The sequence below is a fragment of the Lepidochelys kempii genome, chromosome 3 (genome assembly GCF_965140285.1).
Source record: "Lepidochelys kempii isolate rLepKem1 chromosome 3, rLepKem1.hap1, whole genome shotgun sequence".
Taxonomy (NCBI): Eukaryota; Metazoa; Chordata; order Testudines; family Cheloniidae; genus Lepidochelys; species Lepidochelys kempii.
Window position 1 is genome coordinate 22,342,216 of NC_136382.1, and position 23,788 is coordinate 22,366,003.

The following is a 23,788-nucleotide window of genomic DNA, read 5'->3' on the forward strand; positions in this document are numbered from 1 at the left end:
TCTGTAGCATCTGAGCACCAAAACACAAACTGAATTTGTTGCCATTTGAAATTGTTTAGCAAGCTGTTTAGCAATTGCTTCCTTGTCATTTCCCGTCAGTATGGTACATTTCCAAAACATTCAGTGGTTAAGCATTACTTATCGATCTTGTGTAGTCATTTAAAGTGCATCTTTTGCTGTTGCTAAGAGATGAAGCAACAACAGGAACATGCTATTCACCAGGGCTTATGTTTTGTTGATGATAAACTCTTATGAAAAGTAGCCAGACTCCGCTTACCCTCTGTGTGTGGCCGCAATCTGGTGAGTATTTTACTGGCCTGTTTAATGTGACTGGAATGCACTTGTAATCTCTTCAACATTATTGCCTTGTTTTTTTGATGGCAATAGCATTTTAAATGCTGCTAATTAGTTTTACTGTAGACTGAAACCTGACCTTATACTGGGTAAAGAAGAAGAGCAGATCTTTTAGTGCAAAAGGTGCCTTTTGGGGGTGCACTGGTACCTTGCGAGGACATGACTGTTATGCTTGTGGGTCCAAATATCAGGACATTCTGTGCAAATGATTTGATGCCCTAATGAATAGGCATTTCCCCTTGTTTTGAATTAAATTCTCTCATCCAAAGATTTCCTCTTAGCCTTCCGTTTTTCTCTGGCTCCCCACATGCCGACTTCTCTCTTGAATTTTCCCCTTTCTTACCTCAGGCTGCATTGCTGTAATGTGTGGTACCTAACTGTGAAGGCCGCCTTAAAGCTTCAGCTAATACAGAACATGGCTGCTGATCTTCTGAGTGGGTCAGTAGGTTCTGAGCAGGTCACTGTTGTGCTTCTCGCTCTGCCGTGGATGCTGCTACATGTTTGCGTGATTTCCGAGTAGCAGCCGTGTTAGTCTATATCTGCAAAAAGACTATGCTCAAATAAATTTGTTAGTCTCTAAGGTGCCACAAGTCCTCCTTATGTTTGAGTGGGATTGCTACAGAGACTAAAGGGATGTGGGCTCATGGCCCTGCCTCTCCCTCAGCCAAAGGTGGTGCAGATCCTGGACAAGGCCCCCAGTGTCGTATGCCCACTGGTGGGGGTGAGTTTGCAGTGTTAAAGTATCTGCTACCTTCTCTTCACCAGTGAGGTACACAGGACTAAAAGTAGTAGCCACTGACTGGGGAGGCTCACAGGGTTTTTCTTCTAAAACATCACACAGATTTAACCAGTGTCTGCAACGTGGCCAAATGGGTCCAGGCCATTCTTTGGATATCAAGCCATTCCCTTCCCCTCACTTGTATTTCAGTGGTGCTGAAATGTATTCAGGAGTCTACCATTGCTATTCCCAGACAAATGAAAAGTCCTGAAAAGGAGGAGAAAATTACAATCAAATGTGATCATGTTGTAATTTTTAATATACATCTTGCTTCCATTTCTGGCTGAATTCCTTGATAGTTCTTGTAATGTAAGAAATATCAGCTGAATTTCTTTCTTGTTTCTTGTACTTTTAGATCTAAAAAACCTAAGAAGCCTGCACCTCCTGCAGCCAAGGAAGACAAACCCAAGTTAACCATTTTTGATGAGGAAGTAGATCCTGAGGAAGGACTATTTGGCCCAGTAAAAGATTTTTCATCTTCCAGTTCCAAGAAGAACTTGTCAGCCAAAGAGAGTAAATATGTTCCATTTTCCATTATGTACAGTTAGGTTGTGGTCCCCAAAGCTTCTATAAGGCTCTTGTATTTAAAATGGAATGGTGCAGTGCATGAAACTTGGGTTTCGATGTAAGAATGTTGGGCCAGACCTTCAGCTGTAAATTAGCTAGAAGTGGAAATAAACGTGGCTTGCAGTTGCAACAGGCATACACTGTTGGACTTTGGATTGTCAGTTGTTATGGATCTGTAGTTGTTGTCTAGCTTATGTTGATGGGTGAGTAGAGCCAGTAGCTCCTGCTAGTGCAGTGTATCAAGAATGTATTTCCTAGCGCTTTGTGAATTTTTACTTTGGCTATGGAAGACTTTTTATAAAAATAAATTTTCTATAGGATGTTTCCTTTCAGCCACACAACTTGATTCCCCTGCTAACAGTCATGGTGGTGATGTAGTTGAAGCTTGACTAAAGCTTTCTGATGATTCAATCTTTAGACCTGAAATTATTTGAAGACCCAGACCTCGGTGGGACTGTTAAACTAGGTGATTCACTGCTGCTGCCAACGGCCTGTGAGAACAAGGACTATGTGCTGAGCACCAGCCTCAAAGAGGACACAGAGGAGCTATTGAGGTATTCATCTAAAACGGTTCCTGTAGTAATGATATCCACTTGGCATTCTTGAGCAGGAAGCAATTTAGATCCCAATGCCACAAACTCCAGGGCAAAGCTTAAAAAACATTCTGTGCTGAAAGTGGATTGACATTCATACTAACCAAGACAAGCGCAGACATTTGTTTAAAAGCTTGAAAATCAAACACACATCATCTTTATTAAAGCTTAAGAATAATGGGCACTGACAAACAGTAGCACCTTTACTTTCTCAAGGTGCTTTACAAATAATCCCCAGGAGGGTAGATGGGTAGGTTAGCTCTCCATTTTCCAAATGTGGAAATGAAGGCAGAGGAGTGGCTTGTCCAAGGGTAAAGATGAACTTTGTTTCAGAACTGAGATTAGAATTTAGGTGCTCATGGCTCAGACACTGTGCTCAAGCCACTAGACTGGGCTTCCTCGTTATTTAAACAGTGTCTCTTATAACGTTCATTTATATTTTAATCAGAACTATGCAAGATCTGGATTATCAGGAGGCTCTGAGGTAGAAGGAAGCATTCATGAACATGCCCTCCTTTTATCTAAGGTACTTAATATGGCCCCAGTTACCAGAATATCTGAGTGCCTCTCAATGTATTTATCCTCACAGTACTCCTGTTGAGGTAGTTTTGCTGCTCCGATCATTCCCTCATTATAAATCGGGAATTAAGGCTCAGAAAAAATAAGGTCCCATGGGAAGTGTGTGGGAGTACAAGGAGTCGAATGTGGGTCTCCTGAGTCCCACTCTGGCCCCCTAGCTGCGGAACCACCTTTTCGCTCATGTTATTAGTTACTAACCAGCTTTTTAGTATCCTACTTTAGTAACCAGTCCTGAGTAGAGATGAAAAAATTCTGATGTGTGTTCTTAATCCCTTGGAGCTGGTAGTTTTGCAGCCTCCATTGTTTATACAAAATGCCTTAGTACTAACATATCACAGCAGAAATACCTGGCTTAATTTATGCAGCAGTTAAGTTAGGTTATATGCCATCTCCTCTTACACTTTGGGGGCACATCTGATATTTACAAGACATGATGTGGCAAGACATAACTTGATTTACTGAGGTGGCACGTTGGGAGTGAACACACACATTCTCAGCTTTTCATGTCTGCTTTATTCTGTGCTGTTAATCTAGGCATAAAACGCTTGACCTAAATTGGTGATATGACTAGAACAAAAGTGCCTTATTTAGTGCAATTCCTCCATTAGCCATGAAAGCAGTGGAAAGAGCCTGACCATTTGTCATATTATTGCATTTCAAATTACGCAGTCTTCCCTGCTCAGTCACAGTGAAAGAGGACCCTGAAGCCCGCTCTTCGACTGGCAGATTATGCCCTTATATAGATTTGGTGTTGAAGAAGATAGTGACAGTTGATCAATTGCCAGAGCTGGTGATAATGACAGAAGAGGGAGAAGATACTAATTCTTTAAGTTATGACTGTTTTTTCCCCCTGAGTTGTCACGGTGCCAGCATCAATGCCTTCAGCAGCTGGCAGTGCCAACATTCAGTTGTAAATGAGTAGGTGTAGCCCAGCAGAAAATCAAGTGTGTGACCCAACTGGAAAATGGCATGGGAATCGCTCTTGATCTAGAGACAAATCTTATTCCTGGTAGGGATGTAGAAAGATAGTGCCCTATGGATATAGCGCAGAGCAGGTAAACTGAACGGAGAGAAATAGCAGGAATAAGGAAGAGCTATTGGAAGAAGAGAAATAATGAAGGATGGAAATTAGCAGAGAACCTGAAAAACATAGAAATGTTGGAGTCTGATTATGGACCTGATGGGAAGCAAAATAGAACAGGGACGATGTGAGGTGACAAATGAGATCCTGCTGTCTTAACCTAGTGGAGTTCTTCTTTTCGCCCCAAAGAGAATTTATCTGTGAAGCCAGAAGCCTTTGTAGCTTAACTTTCACAAGTAGTCGCTGATTCTGGGTACCTCAATTTTTGATGCCGAACTAGTGACACTTGTGGCCTGATTCTGGAAGCACAGATTATCTTCAGCTCCCATTGCATTCCACTGCACCTCATGGCACTTCTGAAAATCCAGCCCCAAGTTGTCTCAAGTTCGGTGCCCAAAACTGCAGCAGGATTTATTTTTTGACAAAGTTTGTGTTAGAGTTCAAGAAACTGATATCTGTGTAAGGATCTAATGAAGGGTGAAATACTGAATTATTTAAACAGAGTCCAGAGACCACTCAGTGCACAAGTGGCCTTGAACTTACTCCCCATCCCACCCCATTAGTTCCAGAATTCCAATCAGCCCCTCCAGATACATCAACAAGCATTGCATCCCAGCTACTGCAAACCTTGCTGGAGCTGGCATATTGGGGTAGGGACAGAGGAGGTCAGACAGGGATCTTAATATATATCTCTCCAAATCCTTGTGGGATATAAAATATTTTTTAAAAGGACTTTCCTGAGTCTTCTACCAAATCTTTGTTCCCCAGTGGGAATAAGGGAGTCTCTGTGACATCACAACCCGGAGCATCACTTTGGAAAAAGAAACTCCACGGGGTGGGATATGAAATAGTGGGAAGTACAGTGGAGAAGGAAAGGGGAGGAGAGGTTAAAAACCACATGAGGTGAACAGCTCTTTTGCCCTTGTTGTTTAGTGCATGCAGCACACAACATACACTTAATATTGATCTGCAGGTCACCTTTGAAAAAGGCATAGTTGTCTCATCATATTATATATACTTGAAGCTATTTTGAAAACCCATTTTAGAGAGCGCAAACGCAAGGCCTAAAACCATCTACGAGTGCCCCTTGAAATGAAAAATGGAGCAAAGGAAGCCTGAAATCAAGTCAGTACCATAACCTAAGTGAGGTCCTGAAGTCAAGATCCTTGCAAATAGCTTGCCTTAGACCAGACAGATACATTTAGTGTAGGATAGTATGATTAAAGGATATACTGTACTAAGCACAAGCATCAGTGAAGAATGACTGTATTCTAAAACTGTGAATACAAACAAAATGTCCTGATTTCCCCCCTCTTGTAGTAACCACTAACAGACTATGTGGAGGACAGCTCACACATGTATGCCCAGTGGTGGTGTACTCAAGACCATGCCAGTACATGCCCACTTATCTGAGATTAGATTTTAGCCCTACATTGACTTGTTGTGAAGCTTGGGGTCTGTTCTCTTGTGAACACCAAGGGATTTATCCACATAACTTTTCCATAAATCAAGAGAACAGCAGATCCCTTGTTTTGTACTTTATTACATTAAGCAAGTAAACCCAATGCCCTCAGTATATGTATGTAACTAAATGGACTCCATTGGGAAACCCCCTTTGAGGTTCCTACTCCCTGCAGATACTTTCCCACAAGGATTGTGTGTCATAGTCAGATTATTGTTAATATGGAAAATGATTATGATTTAAAAAGATTAATAACTCCCGTCCCACTGGGGGCTTTGGTCACAGAGAGCAGCTGCTGCTTTCTCCTCCTGTGTAGCAGTAGCTCCTAGTAAAAGTAGATAGATTGGCACCTCCTCCTCCTTTCCACCCACTTTCGCAGGCCCCTACATCTCCCATACATTGAAGAACCCAGAGGTCTGTAGAAGGAGCTGGAAAGGAGGGGGAGGAGACTGCACCATGTGGCCTCCTATACTACCATGGGTCACAGTTTGGGGGCTGCACTTGTGTATGTTTTTCTCTCTCCCTTTGGGTCATGTAAGTTGAAAGCTGAATCTAGCCACCACTGGCAGTTGGAGAGTGTCACCTGCAAGTTTGGTTTGCATATAAGCAAGTGGCTGTAGATGGTTCAGATGTTGATTAGACATTCTCTGCAAGTGTAGAGATTTGTGGGATCTGCTGCTAGTGGTTTTTTCTTTTTGTTTCTCTTGAAAATTTTGTCAGGATATTTAATGTGGGAGAGGGGCGTCCATTTGACCATTCTGAATCCACCTAAACTCTATTTGTTGTTTTTCCTGTATCTCTTTGATGGTGTTTGGTTGACTGACTGTAAATGGTCCTCTCAGTGTACCAACAGGAGAGAGCCTCTCAACTGCCAGTTTTCACTGCAGCAGAACATGGCCAGGGTCTCTTAGGGTATGTCTGCACGGTTATAAAAAACCCACAGTACCGAGTCTCAGAGCTTGGGTCAGCTGACTCGGACTTGCAGGCCTCGGGCTGCAGGGCTATAAAATTGTAGTGTAGACATTTGGGCTCAGGCTGTGCTGTGGGTCTTTTATTGCAGTGTTGACATACCTTAAGGTCTGTCATCTCTTTTGAACATGAGCGCTTAGAATCATAGAATCATAGAATATCAGGGTTGGAAGGGACCCCAGAAGGTCATCTAGTCCAACCCCCTGCTCGAAGCCGGACCAATTCCCAGTTAAATCATCCCAGCCAGGGCTTTATCAAGCCTGACCTTAAAAACCTCTAAGGAAGGAGATTCTACCACCTCCCTAGCTTGAATGACTGCACTACGTGTGCTTTTTGTCCCTTGTACATAGTCCATTAATAGTGAAGTCATCCCAGGCACTGGACGAGGGAAAGACACAGGGTAGGATTTTCAAAGCGCTCACCGTTGGCCTATCTTTGTTCTAAATGAAGTCATTAGTAACATCCCTGTTGACTTTAGTGGGAGCAGAGTGAGGCCAGTGTTTGAAGGGCTCCCCCAAGATATTTAAATTACTGCTGTAAGTTAACTTCCCACCCACCTAATGCTGTGTCCCAGGCAGCTCAGCAATTCGCTGGCACTGGTCAAAAAATGCCTTTTTTTGTTGAAAAGTCTTCAACTAGCTGTACAGTGTGTCTCCATGCCTCATGCAGGGGCTGGTGATATGTGTCAATATCTTGTCCTCGCTCCTGAGCAGGGCTAGTGGTTTGCCATAGAAATGTTTGCAAAAAAATCATGACTGATTTTCGGCAAATGTTGATAAAATCATGGACTTGATTGTTCCATGGGTCCCTCCCCCATAGTGACCTGTGATGTTCCTGTCTCCCATGCTCTCCATCCCTCACTTATTCTTGTTATTTGTTTAACAGGGGCAATGCCTCTGTGGTTTCAGGACACAAAAATAAAGTCAGCCTCAGCCCTGACATACTTACAGTCCTGCTCCCCTCTGAAAGTGGAGCAGAGACCTCTTTCTAGCCACCTGGGGTTGAGGTAGGAGCAACAACCGATCCGTCAGTGGGCCAGAGATGTGGGGCAGCGGAGAAGGAGGCAGCCCTTCAGCCTTCTGTAGGGGACCTTGTAGTAAGAAGGTACTCGGTGGATTCTGAAAAAGCACTAGAAGTCACCCCTGTGGAGGATATGTGAGGTGACCCTTATGGAGGACACCTGAGGTCCCAGAGAACTGGAGAAGGGCAAACATAGTACTTATCTTTAAAAAGGGGAACATAGAGGGCCTGGGGACTTATAGACCAGTCATCTTAACTTTGATACCTGGAAAGATACTGGAACAAATTATGAACCAATCAGTTTGTAAGCATCTAGAGGATAATAGGATGATAAGGAATAGCCAGTTTGCTAATAGCTATTTGTCAAGAACAAGTCAAGCCAAATCAAACTAATTTCCTTCTTTGACAGGCTTACTGGTCTACTGGATGGGGTAAGCAGTAGACGTGATGTATCTTGATTTTAGTAAGGCTTTTGATACAGTCCCACGTGACATTCTAATAAGCAAACTAGGGAAATGTGGTCTAGATTAAATTACTGTAAAGTAGGTACACAACTGGAAAACCATACTCTGAGTAGTTATCAATGGTTAGCTGTCAGACTGGGGGGAGGGGGCATATTGGAGTCAGTCCTTGGTTTGGTACTCAACATTTTCATTAATGACTTGGATAATGAAGTGGAGAGCATGCTTGTGAAATTTGCAGATGACACCAAGCTGGGAGAGGTGCTAGCTCTTTAGAGGACAGGATTAGAACTCAAAAGGGGGTTCTTGATATATTGGCAAATTGGTCTGAATTCAACAAGATGAAATTCAATAAAGACAAGTGCCAAGTACTTCACTAAGGAAGGAAAAAATCAAATGCCCAAAAAATCAAATTCCCCAATGTGGGGGAATAACTGGCTAGGTGGTAGTACTGCTAAAATGGAACTGGGGGTTATAGTGGATCACCAGTTGAATATGATTCAGCGACGTGATGCAGTTATGAAAAAAAGGCTAATATCATTCTGTGAAGTATTAACAGGAGTATCGTATGTAAAACATGGGAGCTAATTGTTCCACTCAACTCAGTACTGGTGAGATCTCAGCTGGAGTCCTGTTTCCAATTTTAGGCACCAGACTTTAGGAAAAATATGGACTAATTGGAGAGAGTCCAGAGGAGAGCAAAAAAAATGAGGAAAGGTTTAGAAAACACTCTCAGAGTGAAAGAACTCCATTACAGATGACGAATGGTAAAATAAGTGTGGGCTGTTTATGTCACAACATAAAGGAGCATTTATAATCTCTCCTTCCAACAGCACAAACTGTGAAGACTCCACATTCTCTCTGAAAGCGTTAAAAATGAAATACGAAAAATTATTATGAACAAAGAAAGACTTATTATGAACAAAGAAAACACTTTATATTAGCAGCGGGGGAACTTTAAAAGGCTCTAATCAGATTATCTCCATTTAGATCAGGGGTGGGCAAACTTTTTGACCCGAGGGCCCCATCTGGGAATAGAAATTGTATGGCGTGCCATGAATGCTCACAAAATTGGGGTTGGGGTGCGAGAGGGGGTGAGGGCTCTGGTTGGGGGTGCAGGCTTTGGGGCGGGGCCAGAAATGAGGAGTTCAGGGTGCAAGAGGGGGCTCCGGGCTGGGGTGGGGGAGTGGGGTGTCGGGAGGGGGTTAAGGCTCCGGCTGGGGTGCAGGCTCTGGGGTGGGGCTGGGGATGAGGAGTTTGGGGTGTAGGATGGTGCTCTGGGCTGGGATTGAGGGTTTGGAGGGTGGGAGGGGGATCATAGCTGGGGCAGGGGGTTGGGGCACGGGGAGAGGCTAAGAGGTGCAAGCTCCAGGCGGCGCTTACTTCAAGCAGCTCCTAGAAGCAGCGGCCATGTCCCTCCTCCGGCTCCTATGTGGAGCCGCAGCCAGGCGGCTCTGCGCGCTGTCCCGTCCGCAGGCGCCACCCCTGCAGCTCCCATTGGCCGAAGTTCCTGGCAAATGGGAGTTGCGGGAGTGGTGCTTGGGGTGGGGGCAGCGTGCAGAGCGGAGCCTCCTGGCTGCTCCTACGTGTAGGAGACGGAGTGAGGCTGTGCTGCTGCTTTCAGGAGCTGCGTGGAGCGGCCCCCAACCTTGCTTCTCATCTGGAGCGCCGGAGGGGGGCCATGCCGCAGCTTCCGGGAGCCACATGGAGAGGCCCCCACCCTGCTTCCCTGCTGGAGCGCTGGACCAGGGCAAGCCCCGCTCCACAGCGGGAGCAAAAGGGCCAGATTAAAACGGCCTGCGGGCCGTAGTTTGCCCACCCCTGATTTAGATAATTTTCCACATACCACAAGGCTTTTGCTTTGCCACAAAATCCCCCTGTCCACTCCAACACGGCTCCTCCCTACCATGCATATTTGTTGTTCTTATTAAAAGACCTCCTCTGAGGTCAGCTTTCCTGGACTCTTAGCAAGTGTGTGTGGTGGTGATGGGGGAACCTGGATGAGGTACCTCCCCCTGGGTTCTGGCACTGTGGCTTCATTCACTCTTTCCTGCCCTCCGGGGCTTCCAAGTGGACTGGAGGCCTGAAACCTCATAACCCCAAGGTCCTGCAGGGCAACACACTCTGGGTAGCCCCAGAATGTATAGGAGGCAATGGCAAATGAAATTCACTGTTGATAAATGCAAAGTAATGCACATTGGGAAACATAATCCCAACTATACATATAAAATGGTGGGGTCTAAATTAGCTGTTACTACTCAGAGAGATCTTGGAGTCATTGTGGATAGTTGTCTGAAAACGTCCACTCAATGTGCAGCGGCAGTCAAAAAGGCTAACAGAATATTGGGAATCGTTAAGAAAGGGATAGATAATATGACAGAAAATATCATACTGCCTCTATATTAGGGCTGTCAATTAATCGCAGTTAACTCACATGATTAACTCAAAAAATTAATCGCAATTAATCGTACTGTTAAACAATAGAATACCAATTTAAATCTATTAAATATTTTTGGATGTTTTTCTGCATTTTCAAATATATTAATTTCTATTTCAACACAATACCAAGTGTACAGTGCTCACTTTATATTATTATTTTTATTACAAGTATTTGCACTGTAAAAATGATAAAAGAAATAGTATTTTTCAATTCACATCATACAAATACTATAGTGCAATCTCTTTATCATGAAAGTGCAATTTACAAATGTAGATTTTGTTTTTGTCACATAACTGCTCTCAAAAACAAAACAATGTAAAACTTTAGAGCCTACAAGTCCACTCAGTCCTGCTTCAGCAAATTGCTCAGACAAACAAACTTGGTTACAATTTGCAGGAGATAATGCTTCCTGCTTCTTGTTTACAATGTCACCTAAAAGTGAGAACAGGCATTTGCATGACACTGTTGTAAACGCGTTGCAAGGTATTTATGTGCCAGATATGCAAAATATTCGTATGCTTCTTCATGCTTCAGCCACCATTCCAGAGGATATGTTTCCATGCTGATGATGGTCATTAAAAAATAATGTGTTAATTAAATTTTTGACTGAACTACTTGGGGGAAAACTGTATGTCTTCGGCTCTGTTTTATCTGCATTCTGCCATATATTTCATGATGACCCAGCACATGTTCGTTTTAAGAACACTTTCACAGCCAATTTGACAAAATGCAAAGAAGATTCCAGTATGAGATTTCTAAAAATAGCTACAGCGCTCAACCCAAGGTTTAAGAATCTGAAGTACCTTCTAAAATCTGAGAGGGACAAGGTGTCGAGCATGCTTTCAGAAGTCTTAAAAGAGCAACACTCAGATGCGGAAGCTACAGAACCCGAACCACCAAAAAAGAAAATCAACCTTCTGCTGGTGGCATCTGACTCAGATGATGAAAATGAACATACATCTGTCTGCTCTGCTTTGGATTGTTATCAAGCAAAACCCATGATCAGCATGGATGCATGTCAGATGGAATGGTGGTTGAAGATGAAGGGACATATGAATCTTTAGCGCATCTGGCACATAAATATCTTGCGATGCCGGCTAGAACAGTGCCATGCAAATGCCTGTTCTCACTTTCAGGTGACACTGTAAACAAGAAGCAGGCAGCATTATTTCCTGCAAATTGTAGCCAAGTTTGTTTGAGCGATTGGCTGAAGTAGGACTGAGTGGACTTGTAGTCTCTAAAGTTTTACATTGTTTTATTTTTCAGTGCAGTTATTTTTGGTACATAATTCTACATTTGTAAGTTCAACTTTCATGATAAAGAGATTGAACTACAGTACTTGTATGAGGTGAATTGAAAAATACTATTTCTTTTGTTTTTTACAGTGCAAATATTTGTAATAAAAATTAAATGTAAAGTGAGCACTGTACACTTTGTATTCTGTGTTGTAATTGAAATCAGTATATTTGAAAATGTAGAAAACATCCAAAAATAACATTATTGTTTAATGTGATTAATCACACAATTAATCACAATTTTTTAATCGTGCAATTAATTGTGATTAATTTTTTTAATCGCTTGGCAGCCCTGCTCTATATAAATCCATGGTACACCCTTATCTTGAATATCGCATGCAGATGTGGTTGCCCCACCTCAAAAAAGATCACTATGGATAGTTCTCTGAAAACATCCACTCAATGTACAGCAGCAGTCAAAAAAGCAAACAAAATGTTGGGAATCATTAAGAAAAGGATAGATAATAAGACAGAAAATATATTGCCTCTGTATAAATCCATGGTACGCCCATATCTTGAATACTGCGTGCAGATGTGGTCGCCCCATGTCAAAAAAGTTTTATTGGAATTGGAAAAGGTTCAGAAAAGGGCAACAAAAATGATGAGGGGTATGGAACGGCTGCCATATGAGGAGAGATTAATAAGATGGGGACCTTTCAGCTTGGAAAAGGGATGACTAAGGGGGGATATTATAGAGGTCTATAAAATCATGACTGGTATGGAGAAAGTAAAGAAGGAAGTGTTATTTACTTCTTCTCATAACACAAGAACTAGAGGTCAGCAAATGAAATTAATAGGCAGCATGTTTAAAACAAACAAAAAGAAGTATTTTTTAACACAACACGCAGTCAGCCTGTGGAACTCTTTGCCAGAGGATGTTGTGAAGGTCAAGACTATAACAGGGTTTAAAAAAGAACGAGATAAATTCATGGAGGATAGGTCCATCAATGGCTATTAGCCAGGATGGGGGAGTTGGTGACAGGGGATGGATCACCTGATGCTTACCTGTTCTGTTCATTCCGTCTGAAGCACCTGGCATTGGCCACTGTCAGAAGACAGGATACTGGGCTAGATGGGCTGACCCAGTATGACCCAGTACTTATGTTCTTATGAGAATGAATGGAACTGCCCTGCCTGCCCTGAAGAGCTTGCAGTCAGGGCCGGTGCAACCATTAGGTGAACTAGGCAGTCTCCCAGGGCACCAAGTGGTTGGGGGTGGCCAAAAGCGCGCTCTGGGGAGGAAGTGGACCGGAGGTGAACTGGGGCAGAGGGGCGCGGGGAGGGCCGTCTGCAGCAAGTAATGGTGGGGGTTGGGGGGCGGCACACAGGGCCCCAGCTCACCTCTGCTCCGCCTCCTCCTGTGAGTGCACCGTCCCGCTCTGCTTCTCTCCCTCCCAGGCTTGCGTGCCAAACAGCTGATTGGCGCTGCAAGCCTGGGAGGCAGGAGAAGCGGCGGCGTGCTCGGGGAGGAGGCAGAGCAGAGGTGAGCTGGAGCGGGGAGTTGCCACATGGCTCCCCAGGCCGAGGGGAGTTGCTGCACAGCTCCCTGAAGGGAGAGGGGGCGGCAGGGAGCTGCCGCAGGGGGGGCACCTCAGGGCAGAGGGGAGCTGCAGCGGGGGGGGGGTGCTTCAGGGCGGGGGGGGCGCCTCAGGGCAGAGGGGGGGTACAAGGTGGAAGTTTCGCTTAGGCCGCAAAACATCCTTGCACCAGCCCTGCTTGCAGTCTAAATAGGCAAGACAGACACCAGGTGGAGGAACAAACAGACTGGTCAGTGTGATGACAGCATTATCTGTTTCTCTACATAAAATCCTTCTCCCTTTCAAAATTCACATCTCAGCTTTAACCTCACACAGCTGAATTTGTTATAAGCCTTTTATTTTTAATAGGAGATACTTTTTTATTCCAGGAAAAAAATGATATTTTCCATTACTACTTAGAATCTGCACTGTAGTTGAATAAGCACGTTATTATGACAAGAATTTCAAACACTACAGTGCTCCTTTTCCAAGAGAAGTCAGACTTTGGGAGAAGAATTCATTAGCTGGATATCTGTGCCCTATAATCTTTTAAACAAATGTTTTCTTTTTTTTTCCTGTGAGAAGAGCTCCATGCTGTTGCTAGGTTTCATTCCCCCCCCCCCCATCCCCCAGCTCTGAGTTAAATGTGATAGTTATGCATGGTAACAATTCATTTACTTGCCAAGAAATGTAAGTCCTTGGTTCCACCTTGGCCTAAGGCATTTTACGTTGTTGTTAACCATGTCTTTCACAATCAAGCAACAAAGCATCAGACATTCTGACTTGCACAACAGCACTGAAAGTGGCTTGTGAGACAAAGATTGCACGTTATATACTATATTTCTCTGTAAAAGATCTCTAGCTAACCCATGTCTTTCAAAATCTAGGACTACCAGTTCCCAGACCCGTTTGAAACTGAACTGTCCTCTGGTATCAGGTTCTGGTTTTTTTTTAAATTATTATTTCTATTAAGCAGCATTCTGAGGCCATATATTGTTTGGTGTTTTAAGACTGTGCGATAAACATTTTAGCTGCTATGACAAAAGCTAACTAAGATTAAAGTGCAACTCCAGATGAGAGTCAGAATTTCTGAAAGTCACAATAACCAACCAGGTTACTGGTCAATGGCATGCGTATTCCTGCCCTCGAGGGGACAAAATGTCTGACCTTGACAAATGCTACACTTAATGGAGAGCAACGTGAGTAATAGTTTTCATTGGACCCACTTCTGTTGGTGAAACGGACAACCTTTCGAGCTACAAAGGACAACCTACATAGGGCGACCAGACGTCCCGTTTTTAAGCCTTCTTCCAAGTGTCTGGACTTTTAGTTAAATACGGGCAAATTGTCCCTTATTTTCGGGGATCGCAGCACAGCCAGCAGTGGGGGGCAGCAAGCAGCCATGCCCCCCTCTTTGCACTCCCCAGCGGGTGCCGGAATCTTCCTTGCTGCCTCCTCAGTGGCAGCAGTGCCGGGGATGGGCAGTGAGAGCGCGCCTGGGAGCATCCTGAACTCCGCTGCTCCCCTCCCCGTTTCTGCTGCTGCTCCTGTCCCACCGCCCCCCTTACCTCCTGGGCAGCACTCCCGCCACACCGTCATCAGCTCCCGCCTTGCACGGCTGAGAAGCCAGAGCACGGTGTGCCCCCGCCTGGGGCAGCCCGCGGAGAAGGGGGTCCCTGCTTACCCATGGTGGGAGGATCCCTGCTCCTCCATATGGCGGGGCTCCGCTGGCCCTGTGGCAGTGGGAGCAGGCTGTGAGCAGTGTTTCACCTCACAGCCGACCCCCCCCCCCACGCACATGGAACCCCTAGTGGGGCACGGAAGAGCGTGTGTGTGGGGGGCAGTGATAACACCAGCCCTGCACTGGAGGGAGGGCTACAGAGAGCAGCGCGGGCAGGCTGCCCCATCCTGTGTGCAGGGAGACCTCAGGCTGCCCCATGCGCGGACATGCAGCGGGAGGGCTCGGACCACCAGCCATGTGGCCGTGCATGCAGGAAGGGTAGCGGGGGGATGGGGGAGGCATTGCTGGTGAGCTTGGACCAGGTGTGGGGAGGATGTCACAGGATGGCGGTGCGGTGACTCGGACGGGGGCGTGTTGCAGGCGGGCAGCGGGGTGGCTTGGGCCAGCCCCAGGCACCGGTGGGGAGGGGGACCTCAGGCTGGTCCCATGTGGGCGGGAGGCAGGGAGGGCTCAGGCAGGCCCAAGTGTGGTGGGGACTGGGGGATCTCAGGGAGGGCTTGGGCCAGACAGGGAGTGTCCCGTTTTCCCTTGGGGAAAATATGGTTACCCTTGACCTACAGGACTTGAAGAGGAACTCTGTGAAGCTCGACAACTTGTCTGTTTCACCAACAGAAGTTGGTCCAATGAAAGGTATTACCTCACCCACCTTGTCTCTCTCATATCCTGGGACCAACCCAGCTACAACACTGAAAGCACCAAGTCGAGCCTTTATATTTTAGTTTGAGGTCCTGAAATCTATACCTGATCTCTCTGTGTGCATTGTATATGGCCAGACCTTTGTCACTCTAGGCTGCTTATTCACTCAATATTTGTGCAGTGGGGGCGGAGGGGATAGAATTATTACTTATTGTATAGTGTACCAGAGAACAGGGAATCTGTTCTGGGGATATGTGGCAGCAGTTTGATCTCCAGTTCAATATTTTCAACTGACTGTAATACAAACATGATTTAGGGCTGATGTGACAAATTCTGGAGAGGATGTTAAGGTGAAAACCCAGAGCCAAGTACCTGGCTTGGGTAGCTGGGCTGGGTGTTTGGCAGGTGCATGAGAGAGGGAGGAGAAACCCACCATCAACATCAGGCACAAAGTTCCTGGGCAACCACTCCAAAGAGGCTCCTATCAAAAGTAACCTCAGTGGGCTGTCTAGCCTCACCCAGAACCATTCCTCATCCCCTACCCATCACCTGTGCTCTGCCATGCAGCAAGATTATATGGAGCAAGGTGTCATATAGAGGGAATCTCCTTCCCCTCCCTCTCTATTCATCCTTCCCCTTGCACAGCAGAAACCCACCTAAGCCACTAAGGCAGAGGAAAGCTCTGAATATTCCCCTAATGGGTAAAATTTATCTCTGGAACAATTCTGATGTCAGTGAAATTACATCAAGGATGAGTTTGGCTCTATGTGTAGAGCTTTACTGAAGGATGACGGAGGGCAGTTGTGTAACCTAGGGGATATGATTACTGACTAGAAGTATCTGAAGGAATTGTTTCGGGTATCCAAAGGATTAAGGTGTGATGAGGTGAAATTAACAAAAATTAAAAGAAATTAGGCCAAGGATCAGGAAATGTTTCCTCACAGTCATAGCTTTTTAGCATAGGGAATAGTCTTCCGGGTGACAGGCTAGAGGCTCAGTCCCGTGAGAGATTTTTAAGATTAGATTTGACAAAGCACCAGAGGGCGCGCTGTATTGAACAGTCCTGCCCTGAGCATTCGGGCCCTGATGCTCTTAAACTCATTCTTAGCTCTAACATCTGGGATTACTCACGTTCTTAAAGTTCAGCAGGTGCTAAAGTGCTTGGCTGGATCATGCCTGAAAAGGTCTGTTCCATCTCTGACTTTTGTGATTGTTCTACCCTGAGTTGAAGTGAAAGGGATTTTATTTAAAAAAACCAACCCACACTGCACATGTCTCAGTAACCTTGCCTAGCGTCACAGACCCTTCTCCTATCCCCTCTGGTATTCAGGGTTATTTACTTCAGATTATAATATCTGTGGTTTTGAAACATAATTGGCAGAGACTTGCAGGTTGATAGCCAATTGCCTGATCTGGACATTCGTTCATACTGTCTGAACTCCATTAAGCTAAGTATTGACTAGACCATGGCAATGGTGAACGCTGATGCCAGCTTAATTAACTTTTCAGTACCATGCCATCTATGTGACATCGGGGAATCCCAGTTTATGGCATCAGCTAGGAGTGAGAGAGACCAAGGTGAATCTTTGGTTCCTCTGATTCAGTGCAGATGAAAAAGTTGCAAATTTCTTCTTTTTCAAATTTTCTTTTCAAAAGCTTCCTATGTTTGTTATTTGAAACTATTTCTAATTTTTTTTAAAAAAAGTTTTTTGAACGCCTTAATAATTTCCCTTCTGAGCTGCTGGACAGCTACAAATGTCTACGCATATTTGCTATGTTAATAATTCAAACGATACTTTGCATCTTGAGCACAGGCACAGCTAGGCCAGAGAGAAGAAGGGAGTGGGAAAGGCAGCTGGCTGGACACCTGGCGAGAGCTAGTGAAACTGAGGTGAAACTGGCTTCACTAAACTGCCTGGGATACTAGGGGAAAATTTTCAGAAACACTGAAGTGACTTAGACTCTGAAGTCCCATTGCCTTTCAGTGAGGCTTAGGCTGCCAAGTGCTGGCCCAGATTTTTAAAGGCATTTAGGTGTTGCTGTACTCAATGTTGCAAGTTAGTCTCTAAGGTGCCACAAGTACTCCTGTTCTTTTTGCTGATTTAGAAGCCTAAATCCTATTGACCATCAATGGGATTTTGGCTCCCAAGTGCCTGTCACTTCTGAAAATAAGACATAGGCTCCTAAATCGGTTAGGCATTGTGACGCTAAGCACGGTAATGCCTAAATACTTTTAAAAAACTGAGCATGTCACTCTTGAAAATGTGATTTAGGCACCTAAATCACTTAGATGGTTTTGAAAATTTTACTTTAGAACTTTTGATGAAAACAAGGACATCTGCTCACCCTACAGTCGAGTGGAGGATACACTTCCCAGTCTTAGTACATGATCCATGCTGCAGAGGATAGTGAAAACCCCAAGATCACTTTGAGATATTCCTGGAAGTCAAGTCCTTGTCTACCTTAAAGTTAGCAATCAGCTCTATCCTGTGTATGTGAGCAACACTCAGCACAGCTAGTTAAATATCTTATCCCACTTTTACCCTCATTATTACAGATGAACAACTCTGTTTTTGTCAATTTGGATGACAGCTCAAACCCTTCTTGTTTGCACACGCAGTATATTAAGGTGTGTTGTTTTGATTTAACACAGGAAAATATAATTCAGTGCCTAAGGGAAAATAATTGGGGAAAGCCTTGATGTACCATAGTCTTTCTCTGTCCTTTACGTCTTTGTGGGTTGTATATTTCTGGTTCATTTGTTGCATTGTACTGTGTGAACACAGGGCCTCTTTTTCCTTATGGCCTAAGAATATTCATGCAGAAAATGTATTATTTAATTGTGGCCTGCTTTAGAATTTAATTCAGTCAAAAATGAAAGAGAATTGTCATTGTGCAAAGGGATACCTCTAGGAATGGGACTCACCGTGAGGCTAGCAGACAGATTATTACAGAAAATACATGTGGACATTGAGAAATGGGGTAAGAGGAGACACATCCTGTGTAAATTTTACAGGAAATTTGCTGATAATTTTTTAAAAAGTCATACATGATAAAGCTTTTTCCGTTTTTATAATCTAAGATGAAGATAGTAAAACCCAGGGCATGATAAATATTAGTTGTTGGTTGGTTGGTTCTGTGGTATTGCCCACAATGTGCTAGGTGGTTTTCAGACAGCCTTCCTCTGTAGCATGGAGCACGGGTCACTTGCTGGAGGATTCTCTGCTCCTTGAAGTCTTTAAACCACGATTTGAGGACTTCAATAGCTCAGACATAGGTGAGAGGTTTTTCGCAGGAGTGGGTGGATGAAATTCTGTGGCCTGCCGTTGTGCAGGAGGTCGGACTAGATGATCATAATGGTCCCTTCTGACCTTAGTAGCTATGAATCTATATAGTTCCTGACCTGGAGCTCACAATCTGAGGCCCCAGTCTGCAGACAACAATGTATGTGTTTGACTCAAGGATGGGCAGGCAGACAGAGCGTGGTGGAAAGGGGAGCAATACCTTCATACGGTGTTTTTGAACTGGTGGGTCACTGCTAGAGCTGAGAAAATTTTTTCAAACTAATAGTTTATTTGACCAAAAATGCAGTTTTGGTCGACCTGAAACTATTCACAAATTGAACATGAACATTTTCAGCCATTCACAAAACAGCCAGAGGTGAAAGTGGTGCTGCTTCCCTCTTCCCCCCACCATATAACCTTTACCTCGTTGGTTAGGGTGCTCACAGTGGATGCTGGAGACCCAGAATGCACTTTTTTGACTAATCAAAATTTGTATACATTTCAGATTTGATTGAACCGAAATCAAATTTATTTTCAATTTTTTTGGAACTGCCACTGTACAGAAAAATCATTTATTTGCCCTGCTCTAGCTGTAACTCCTACCGGGACATGGAAGGCAATCAGGGAGGTTGCAAGGCATTGAAAATGTTATTACGATCTAAAGCAGAGAAAATACAATTTTCAGAATTATTTCATGGTTCACAACACCTTCCAAGTTTGTGAGGTCAAATGTAGTTGTATTATATAGGCTTATCATTTATACACTTTTACTTTTATAGTAAACGTAAGGGGTTGTCAAAATGTTTGACTTCAAATAAGGAGCCAAGTTCCAACAACCTTAAAAGGCTGAAAAACCCTTGTGAAATAGAAAGGTCAAGGTGCTACTTAGCCATTGCATGGTCCAAATGATGTTAAGTTCAACTAGATTCACTCTACACGAGTGGTTTTCAACCTGTGGTCCCCAGACCACTGGGGTCGGCAGACTATGTCTAATATTTCCAAAGGGTCTACATCTCCATTTGAAATTTTTTAGGGGTCTGCAAATGAAAACAGGTTGAAAACCACTCCTTTAGGCAGTGCAGTCAGAAATTCTATGTTGTATCTTTCAGGAAAGGCAAACTAATACTATTTCTGCTAGTAGTAATAATGACGAGGGAGTTCTTTGAGTACCTGGTATTTTAAAATTCAAATATTTATAGAATTGTAACTGTGATGGATGATGTGATGAGAGAAGCGTCCCAGATTTGTTGATTCTTCTTTTGTTATTGCCTGTGTGGAATAATGGCCATGGTGCTGGAGCCATAAGCAGAATAAACTGCTTCTATGGTTATGGGACTCCTCAGCGTTGCTTTGCGTTTAATAACCTGCAAATGGCTCCTTTATTGCTCTGCTGTACTTAGTAGAGAGACTTATTAAATCTCTGCTAGGGGACACCAGTAAATAAATATTTTAGGGGTGAAATTCTGGCCCTATTGAAGTCAGTGGGAGTTTTACCATTGACGTCGATGGAGCCAGGATTTCACCCAGTATATCCCAAAGCCATCAGCTAGCGCAACAGGAACAGATACATGGGTGGAGAAAATATGAACAACAAAGAATAAATGACATTACAGGGAGCCAAAATACCGGCTAACTAATCTGAGATAAGGACCAAATCCAAGGCTCGGGTCACCACCCAACGAGCATAGAGTGTGAAAAGGGACACAATTAAAAGGAACTTTGCCCACCCCAGGCAGTAAAGTGGCTGCAGAGCTGCTCTGCCAAACCCATTTTAGCCACTGGTGTCACAGCATTAGCAGGAGGACCAGAGAATCCCCACAGAAGAGAAGATTCTGGCTTTGCCCCTTCCCTTATCCCCATCTCCACTTGCTCTGCGCATATTGCTTCTGGGGAGCCATGTTTGCTGCAGAGAGGGGTGCACCCTATCAATCTAGCACTCCCAGTGCGTGGCAGAACTTCCCCCATCCTGTTGCCAAGGGGGGAGGGGCCTTTCCAGCTGCAGCTTTCAGAATGATCAAAGATGAGATTTTTCAAAGTGTTCAGCACTGACCCTGCTCCCATGTTTTGCCACTGACTTCAACGGCAGTAGAGTTAGACCAATGTAGAGCGCTTGATCCCACCCTGAAATCTCACACTAATACCTACAGCATTCAATCCAGCCGAACAAATACCATTGACACTATAAATTCCAGTAATTTATTTTAATTTTTCCTTCTATGTTTTGATGTTGTTTGAATATTATTTGATTAGAATGTTGGGAAAAGTTACCCTAAAAAAGCATAGTGCACACAGATCAAAAGAGCCTTCTGTTTCACAGGAGCATGTGTGAACAAGCCATTCTGTGGTTAACTTTATCCAGATCAGCGTTAGAGGCTAGATATGTAGTTCATCTTGTTCATCTGAGAAGCAGACTTGGGCAGGAAAGAGTTTACCTGTCCTGTGAAAAATGGTGAGATTTCAAAAATATTTTCCCATTCCAAATTGAGGCAAAAAATCAATCTCAAACTTTTGTGAACAGGAAAAAAAATTTTCAGTTTGGTTCAACGGAAAGGGTTTTATTTCCATTTCAATTTTTTTAACTTTTTCTTTATTCTACATTAACTTGCATTTCTAAATAAAAAGTCATTTCACATTTAAAAAAATGGAACTTTTCATTTAGTGTCTCATTTTACTGGTTTCTGTGACAATTTCAAAGTTTCCAGAATTTTCAGAATGGGAAATGTTGAAATCAACCCTTTCCCATTAAGTTTCAGTTTCAGTGAATTGGCATTTTCTGAAGAAAAATATTTTTAGTCAAAAAATTCCCAGTCAGCTCCAATGAGGAGTCATGTATGTTTTTGTGTTTTTATTTTCTTTCCTTAGGGTTGAAGAGGATTTAGAGAGGCTCTGGAGAGAGAGTTCCAAGCCAAAACCCAGGCTGCCACATAAACCAGCATTGCTTAAGAAGCCATTAATCACCACTAAGAACAATGTTAGTCCAGCCCCTCCAGCAAAGCTGAAAGAAGACAAGATTCAAACCATGGACGAGGTAGACATTCTCCAGTACATTCAGGACAATGAATCTATCAGCAACCAAGACATGAGTCTCTTTTGAAGAGTCTGTTTCTTTTCTGTCTTCTGAGGCTGCCTTATCCAAGTGCCATTGACCTCTTATGTGAGGGAGGCAGGAGTTAGCTCAAATTCTTCATTGTCGCTACATTTGCCAACTTGTCATGATTAGGAGAGCAGAAAGTCTGATTATTTCACAAGCTCTAAGTGGTAAAGAGTATGTGTTTCTACTCAGTGTAATTATGGTCTAATGTCTTATATTTTCAGGCTTTTTTTTTAAGAGGTGTAAAAATATACAACACTACAGATTCTGTGTACTATAATCATATCAAATTATTGGATAACTGATTACTAGACTGAAAGGGCTCACGCAAACAGCCGAGGCTACAAGCATGAATACAGTCTGGTGGGGCCCCCTTCCCTCCATTAGCTGAATAAGAGACGGTATGTTTCAATTAACTGGAAATGTGATCCTTTTTCTTTTGTCCATCCTTGTAGTAACCTGCCCTCCCTTGCTGTCATTTTAGTGAGATGCAGCCAGTCAGTGCTTCTGTGGATACACTAAAATCCGCCTCCATTGTATCTCAGAGAGAGATTAAAATCCCAAGTTGCCTGACTGTTCTTCCCTTATTCAGGCACTCATTTTGTCCCAGAGAAAGTTGTCCCTACCCCCAGATAGATACAGCCATATAGTGTCAATGTCTGGCCATTGGTTGTTTAGGTACACAAATTCCAGCTCAGGGGAGATCTAGTGCAATAGTGAAACAAGGCTAGACACTGCAAATCTATGTACAGATTTTCTGACTACGGATAGTCAGCACAGGGACATGGCGCAGAGTTAGCAAATGACTGGAGCTGTATTTCAAGCCATCTGTAGATACACAGACACTGAAATGTTTAGGAAGTTTGGATCTTTCTCCTGATCTAAACTTCAGGGCTTGGGACCATCCCTATAAAGACATGGGAGTGGAATGATGCTCAATGGTGGTCCCTTTGGTATCTGTTTAATTTTTATAGCCAGGCAAGAGCAACTCTGGGGTGATAAGACATTTTTTTAAAAAAAAATCTGTATATTTTGGTGAAATTTTAGTGCCCGTGAAAAGTAAGAAATTAACCCAGCACCTCACCAGCAGCCTGCACTGCCCCTCCTATTCCAGAGCTAGGGCTCTCTTCTTGAATGTGCTGAATTATAATTTGGGCAAGTGTCTGTAACCTCAATTGAGACCACTGAACGCATCTTACCTGCGAACTAAATCAGACTGGAGGCAAGGTCTCCAGCCGTGAAATGCTAGTATATTTAAGCCATGTCACACACCCCAGATCTGCCTTTTTAATGCATAACATCATAGCTTCTAAAGCGTTTTAAAAATATATTTTTAATAATTATCATGTTCTCTATTAATAATTTTCACTTTATTCCAAAAGATAATGTATTAAGTACATTTTTGTTTAAATGAACAAAAAAATCAATATTAGATCTGAACCATGTAAATAAGATTCACTATAATAAAATGACATGTTAACCTGTAAATACTGTTGTTCTTTATTATATCCTAAAGTAAGGGATGATGAGAGTAGAAAGTTGGGTTCTAATTACCTAAGCTGTGATGAATGTTCCATTTTTATTGCCATATGAGTGCAGTAAAATATGTGTTTAAATAAGAAAATATTGAAGCACTGTTCAGATAAAGCTTACTGATGAACATAGAACTCTGTCTATGGTTTTTATGTGGCTTCCATTAGTATCTGAGCAAAATATTTAATTAGCCTCCACAAACTTTTTTTCCTCGTCTGCAGATTATAGTGATCTCAGCCCAAGAAGCCCTGGAATGCAATTCCTTCCGAGGACATGCTCAGTTGAGACAGAATATTGACTTGGTGTCCAACAGAATGTAATAAGACGAGCATGAAATGGATTTTTATTAACACTATTGAGCTGCTTGTGAATAATTTTGGGACTATA

General features: G+C 43.5%; 1 protein-coding gene across 3 annotated transcripts in view; it reads left to right on the forward strand.

Moving 5' to 3' along the window:
* HS1BP3 (HCLS1 binding protein 3) overlaps nt 1-23,449 on the forward strand; it is a 78,270-nt gene extending 54,821 nt beyond the window's left edge. For 2 of the 3 annotated variants that reach the window (XM_073335913.2, XM_073335912.2), the window contains exons 5-7: nt 1,488-1,645; nt 2,118-2,253; nt 21,640-23,449. In XM_073335913.2, the coding sequence (XP_073192014.1) occupies nt 1,488-1,645; nt 2,118-2,253; nt 21,640-21,871 (526 nt within the window). In that variant the 3' untranslated portion in view covers nt 21,872-23,449. Of the gene's footprint in view, nt 1-1,487; nt 1,646-2,117; nt 2,254-2,740; nt 2,819-21,639 lie in introns of all 3 variants that reach the window. The other variant, XM_073335914.1, reaches the window with a different exon arrangement.
* The last annotated feature ends 339 nt before the right edge of the window (nt 23,450-23,788 follow it).